The sequence below is a fragment of the Xiphophorus maculatus genome, chromosome 18 (assembly GCF_002775205.1).
Source record: "Xiphophorus maculatus strain JP 163 A chromosome 18, X_maculatus-5.0-male, whole genome shotgun sequence".
NCBI lineage: Eukaryota > Metazoa > Chordata > Actinopteri > Cyprinodontiformes > Poeciliidae > Xiphophorus > Xiphophorus maculatus.
Window position 1 is genome coordinate 28,941,438 of NC_036460.1, and position 7,178 is coordinate 28,948,615.

General features: G+C 43.5%; 1 protein-coding gene across 2 annotated transcripts in view; it reads left to right on the forward strand.

Annotated features, from left to right (window-relative positions):
- Nucleotides 1–1,947, forward strand: part of LOC102226791 (nectin-3-like protein) — a 49,341-nt gene extending 47,394 nt beyond the window's left edge. For both annotated transcript variants that reach the window (XM_014474177.2, XM_023351536.1), the window contains exon 6: nucleotides 407–1,947. In XM_014474177.2, coding sequence (XP_014329663.1) covers nucleotides 407–1,062 — 656 coding nt within the window. In that variant the 3' untranslated portion in view covers nucleotides 1,063–1,947. The remainder of the gene's footprint in view (nucleotides 1–406) is intronic.
- The last annotated feature ends 5,231 nt before the right edge of the window (nucleotides 1,948–7,178 follow it).

The following is a 7,178-nucleotide window of genomic DNA, read 5'->3' on the forward strand; positions in this document are numbered from 1 at the left end:
TATCGGTTGTCCAGTCATCAGTCTCCCACATGAGCTGTAGATCTCTACACCCTGTCAGTCTGTCAGTGTGGATGGACATAATACTGTTCAGTTGATCATTTTTATGCCCCTTCACAACTTCACATTACTATGAGTTGACACACTACGTCCCTGTAGCGTGTCAGTGTAACGTGACAAAATCTGGTAAACATAAAGGTTGTGTGTGTGTATATTTGCTGTACAGCGCTGCCTTAAATTTTAGATCTTCAGAGGAAGCTCCGACTCTCCACTGTGTTATAAATTCATATAGCAACCATATTTGCTTTGTCAGTTGCTACAAGAGACAAAGCGCAGCCTTCCTCTGCTCCAGTTTTTATGACTCTCCTCTCACTCCATTCGCTGTCTTTTCTCTCTGTTTCACCTGCAGATCCCCCCCCCACCACTGCGGCCCCCAGCACCACCGCCTCCCCCATCCGCTACGCGTCCGGAACCGGAACAGACATGGACCGCCGCCGAGCCCTGTTCACCTCCCCCACCCTGGCCTCGGTCCACGACAGCAGCCTGGGCACCATAATCGGCGGGGCAGTGGGCGGCGTTCTCTTCCTGGTCCTCCTGCTCATCCTCGGGGGCGCTTGTTTTATGCGCCAGCGCAGGACCTTCAGAGGGGACTACTACACCAAGCAGTACCTGGGACCCTCCGACATGCAGAAGGAGTCTCAGATAGACGTCCTACAGCCGCACGAGCTGCAGGAGGTTTACGGGGACAAGACGAGCAAGGGCAGCCAGGAGCTGAAACCCAAACTGGGCGGGGACATCATTTACCCCGACTACACTCCGGAGCGGAAGGACAGGGACGACTGGAACGACAGGGGGGATGGCCCCAGGGTCACGAAGGAGGGGAACTATTACCCAGACCACTACAACAACCAAAACATGCACCCCTGCGGGCCTCCCGTGCACAGCCCCATTGTTAACAATGGCTCCCCCTACCTTCCGGAGGACTGCTACGAAAACGGTACAGACAGCGACTACGTGTCGCACATGGACGGATCTGTGATTTCACGCAGAGAGTGGTATGTGTGAGGACAACTAGGGACAAAACGGCGAACATCGAAATGGGATTTAGTCAACAAGTGACAGACTTCAAAGGATGCATCGATTTATTTAAGAAGCAGAAATTAAATTTATAAGCTTTTCACATTGAGCTTCTTGAATGGTTTTGCTCCGCCTTGATTGTAACCACTTAACCTTAAGGATGTTTTCTGGGGATTGTACTTCCGAGTTTGTAGCGATGAGCTGCAACGAAGCTGGAACGCCTCAGAAGATATGACCTGTTTCTGCTTTGGCCTACGGTGACGTGTCAAATCAATGTGAACGAGGTTTTGTTGCCCTCTGGTTTGTGTTTGCACCTGTTTCGTACACGGTCGGCTGTTCCACGCCCTCGTTGGCCAAGTATTTATTCCGCAGACCGAACGGGCTTTGCTCTCCTGAAGCCTCACAACTTCTGCCGCGTCTAGAAAAACTATCTCATGAGAGTTCGTTGTGCATTTTCACACACAAGTGAAGAGTTTATTATGGCTGAAACCAGTATTTAAAGCAAATTATATTGCATGCTTTCTAAAAAACAAAGGTATCATTAAGTGAAAGGGAAGTTTACAAGATGAAAAGGGAGACTTGCTGGCGCGTCGTACAAAGGGTGAAGCAAAGCAATGGATCTCAGTATGTAGCGGTGTAGGCATGGGCCGGTATGAGAGTCTCAGGGTTTCCTAACTGGAGGAAAAAAAAATACTAACAAAATGCTATTTATTCAGAATAGTATATTATATGATTGCTTTCATTTCAAAACAAAAAGCAAACATTTTTGTAATTTAGTGGTAAAAATTTAACCTCCGTTTTCTGTAAAAATTTATTTGTTTATTTATTTATTTTTTTTACATATTTATTCAAAGTGTTGCTATGTCGTGACAGTATAACATGAGACAGATCATCTTTAAAAAATGTTGGCCCCTCCCAGTCGTCCTACTGCCATCTGCAGAAGAACAAGGGGGAGAATGTGAGCGGCGTATACACAAGCTTGATTCACTGCGCTAAGACCCTCCTCCTGGCTCCGATTGGCTGAGTGGGAGCGGTGTGTTTCTGCAGATGGCTGTAAGACCACAAGGAGGTTGTGGAGGAGCTTGATGTTTTCCTAGATTATCTGTGTTAGGACACAGTAGCAGTTTGAACAAATGTAAAAAAACATTTTTTTTATGAAAGTGACATTCTGCAGCTTTAATACAAGAGGTGGCACTCAGTTTCCTTTAAATGAGGGAAAAGCATTGGAGTTTTTTTTTCAGCCAGCTGACTGGTAGGGCTTAGCAACAAGTGCACTAGGCTGCCCCTCCTGCACTTGTTGCTAAGCCCTACCAGTGCTGTGCTCTCTTTCTTTCTCTGGCATCGTTTTGAAAAGGCTTTAAACAGATTTTTTTTTTGTCATTTTAAAGTTATTTTTAGAACCCTGTTCCGCCCTGATCGCGGTACCAGCCCATGCCTAACACACACCCTGACCGACATGAACAATGTTTGGTATCATAACTCAGTCATCAGCCGTTCACCATGTCACCTACACACTTAAGAGATCAGACACTGTGGAAAACACCTTTATTGTGTCAGCTGCTCCCAAAACTTTAACACCCACAGTTGTCATAGCAACAGCATTTTTTATTTTTTTCTGGTAGTGCTTTTTTTATTTTTTTAGTTCAAAAGAAGTGTGAAAATCTCAGGTTGCTCTTTGAAGCAGTTTATTAAAAATAAGTTCTGCCACCAGAATCTGACTTTAAGTGTGTCAGACGGTCAAACCCTCTCAGTCTGTGGAGACGTGCAGCACGTCACTGGCAGCTCCTCCTGGTCCTCCAGCTCCTCCTGGTCCTCCAGCTCCTCCTGGTCCTCCAGCTCCTCCTGGTCCTCCAGCTCCTCCTCGTCCTCCAGCTTCCTCTCGTTGTCGCTTCTTCGAAAAACTCAAACGGATAAGCTGATGAAAAAGCGATGATAGCAAGTGTCGACTGTGCCTGACTTTACGCGGAATAATCAATTTTGTTTCAATCTTCGCTCCGCCTGAACACTTATCAGCTTCGGCTTTGCTTGGGCTTTGTTTTTTTTTGTTGTTGTTGTTTTTCTACCTTAGAAATCACAAGCACATATCTGCCAGAAGCTCTTATTATTTTGACTAAGTACAGGAGACAGAAGAGTTTTGACCTGGTTCTAAAAGATTTGACTTAGGGAAAGTCAAATCTGTTAATTATTGTCTATTTTGTTTTCTTCAGTAGCCATACTTTAGAAGTGCTTTATTCGCTGAAAGTGTCAGTGAACTCATTCAGACTATTGTCTGGTTTCGATCATTTGCTCTCAGTATATTTACAACAGACTCTCCTATCAGATGAACACCGACATGGTTTAAACTGCAGATTGTGATTCCCACATGCTGTTTTCGAAAACTTCCACATGCCAGTGCAGATTGAGAACTAAGAAGATTTAGTTCACATAATAGTTTTCAAAATACTTCCTTGTTCCTCAGCCATTAGTTATTTATGTTTGGGATCAGTAGTGATGTAACATGTGAGAGAGCTACAATAATATTACACTAGGGATGCACCATAAATCAGCACTAGCATCAGTTATCAGCCATAACAATATTAATATTGAATGTAGGCCCAAATTGTTGTACCTGTGCATCCCTTTAAAGACAGTTTACTAAAGAATTTGAAAATAAAAATAAAATAGTCGTAGATTTCTCTTTGGCATCTTAGTGCCTCTAGTACTAATAGGATCAGTCTGGGATCCTATTCAAAAGAATTTAAATCCTTACATTTTGTCCGAGACTTCCAGAAAACATTTCCAAATTCAACATTTTCGATAACATTAAAAACTCCAAAGAACCAATCAGAGCGCCTGTGGTGTGTTCTCTTCAGCCGTCTTCCTATCACTTTAAAATGATTCCCTGGTTCCTATAACTCCGTTCTGCCGCTGTCTTCACTTTCAAACACCTAGTTGATGCTGAAAATAGCTTCCTAGCTCTTCCTTACTCACTAAGAACTTCCACACCAAAGAGTGTTGTCAGCACATCTAAGCTCACCCATCGGAAAAACACAGTTTTTCTTTTGAAAGTCGGCTGATCACAGGGTCATTCAAGCAGAAAATTATCTCATTCTGGGAACCAGCAAATCTTTCTGTGCAAACTGATGAAATGATGTTTGATCATATGTGGGGATCAGGTCTGAATCCACAACACTAAATCCAAATCCAAACTGTTACACAGCGGTGGCTGTTATAGAAACGCCACCAATCTCAAGTTGTGTAAAATTGAGGTTTGATAGTAACTGAAACCAAATCTACTGATATGGTTATTGACATAAGATCATGCAGTCATAAAAAAAAAAAAGCGCAGCTCTGTTATTAAACTTCTCAGTAAGTTTCAGAACCGCCCCTGTTTCCCTGCTGAGGCCTGATACCTCTTTTCCGTTTTCCCTCCTGAATATTTTCTGATTTCTGTCTCTCAGACCAACTGGCCATTAAAGTTTTGTTTTTTTGGGGTTTCCTTTTTAACAACTGCAGATCAAAGGAATCTGTTATAAATACCAGATGCGAGTGATACGGCTGTCATCATCTGACATTATGTGGGCTGCGTAAACCACCAGCAGTTCTGCTGCTGCTGCTCGTCGCAGCTCAGGGTCTCCAACTCGCAGCAAAAAGAGAGGCAGAAGCGGCAAACGGATCCCTGGGAGTTCTTAGTTTTGTTTGAAAACAGGATTATTGAGATGTGAGCAGCTGACGTCACTGCAGAGCATGCCGTAATGTTGGGGTTTGGCTCCTCTCGAGGATGTGGAGCGGCCATGGAAACAAGAAACTTAATCTGCGAGTTAAAAAAGAAAGAGAGAGAAATCTGAAGCGTGGAGGTCAGGGATGTATGTGTAATGGCTCCCTGTGGAAGAGATACATGTTTCTTTCTTTCCCCACAAGCAGCATTTCTTGTGAAACTAAGTTGAAACAAAAGAGCTGACATCATCAGCGATCTCATCCTTTCCTGCTTGGTTCGTCCCGACACTGTTCCACTCAAAGCTTTAGCTTTGTTTCCTCAGGATTGATACAGAGATCAGTGGCCTTTGCCAAGTCTCACCGCAACCAAGCAGAAAGGAAAGTCTTTCTTTTGCCAAACAAGTGTTGGTATCAGACAAGAGCAAAACACAGCTATCCAAAACAATCTGGTTCTTTCTGACAATGAACTTTCACCCTTTAAGTCACAAATTACCTGCCAGAGCTGCAGAGTCATGAAGTCACTTTAATAGAACCTGTTTGACACCATGAACTGGTCTAAGATTGAATGAGAAACAATTTCACTGAGATCTATCAGCCTTGAAAAAGTGACAGTCATGTCTAAGGCTTTGGGACTCCAGCTAACTCTGCTATCACATATGGAGGTGACATGGAACAGTGGTGAACCTTCCAGAATAACTTTTAAAGTTATCCAGGCCTCAGTAAACTCACTTCATGTGAGCGTTCATGATTTCATCATAACAATCAAACGGAGTAAAAATGACTTTCACGAGAGCTGAAAAGAACACTAAACCCTCTCTCACATTAGAATAATATAGTCACCTTCCTAAAATAAAGGTCTGTGTCATTTTTTGACATAAGTGTTTTTTTTTGGGGGGGGGGCTTGCCTAAATAATTTTTTGACAAAACCAGGCAGTGATTTGACTTGGGCCGTTATTTTAGGAAGGTGACAAAATGATAAAACCAAAGACTTTTAGAAGGATATTCTGTGAGCTGGCTAAATAAAAGTGGAGCTTCATGGAGGATGTGGATCCTGTAACTTCTGTTGTTAAACGAATAAAAAGCTTCATAAAACAACAACAAGCAGCCCTCAGATGTTTGTAGTGTGACGTTCAGGTACAGCCCTTGCTGCTTCAGGACCTGACCGTCTTACTGAGTTTGATTGAACCATGAACCGAGCACAACAGCTCAAGGCAAATGTTAGCGACACTAATACTCAATGGAACCTTATGCAGAAGAAAAATAATTAGCAAAATTAATACAAAAACCACAAAAGCAAGTCCACCTCTAAATGGCACAAAGCAACAAATCAAGTGAAGTTTTTTTGGAATGCTCTGATCACATTCTGGTCTTTAATTCAATTGAGATGTTGTGATATTAACTTAACTCTCCCACGGTCGTACGAGACAAGGTCCATCAAAACCCTGCAAGTTTTTTACCCTGTGCGCGGCTTGGCGGGGTAGCGCTGACCCTGGGTTTTATTCATGCGTGGTTTCGGGAACTGACGATCTGACCGGACAACCCTCCCCAACTCACCCCGCTGTCCGACCGTGGCGTGCTCCTCCTGGGCATGGCGGTAAGACATGAGACCGCAGGAGGAGGGTTAAGTAGCCCATTTGTGCTCCAACGCCATATGGGGCGGCCAAGTTAGAAACAAACCTGCAAAGAAGAGTGGACCAAAATGACTCTAGAGGCGACATGAAAGACTTACTGCTGGTTGCTGCCAAAAGTTCTTGAATCCAAAAGCAGCTCTTGAGTTTAATAGGCAATTCCAATTTCTGATTATATAAATAAAATTACTTGTACAGAAAATGGATGGATGGATGGATTATTATTATTGATCTTATCTTAGTCGGATATAAAAATTTGTTTGATTGAGACATTTTTAATTTGACCAAACGAAGCTAAAACCAGAAGGCGTACAGTACGTCGTAACGGATTCAGGTCGAGGCCTTCGTTTTTGTCGGGGGGTGTTGGGGGATTTGAAAGATTTCCGGCGCACGTCTCCACCCCTGGTTTTCTCATGGCACGGCTCCGGGTCGAAGGGTTTAGATGTCTCAGAATAAACTGCTTTAATCAAGGCTCTCACTCGCGCCGTCGCCACACATCTGCCACTGCGGCCCCACATGGAAGGAGCCGTCCTCACCTCAAAACCTTCAGCTTTTTAATCAGCTTTTATGCCCTTCTGCCTCGGTTTGGGTTTTAAAGCAACACTGATTTAATGGATGATTTTTCTTTTTAATTTTTTTTGTTTGTTTTCCCTTTTTGTGTGTTTTTCGGTTACTTGCTCACCAACTGGTTGCATGTGCAGCTACTTGCTGCCAGTTCCATCACTAATGTTTATATTACATGTACATATTAGGTCTAGTATTGGCGTGGGATTAGTTGTT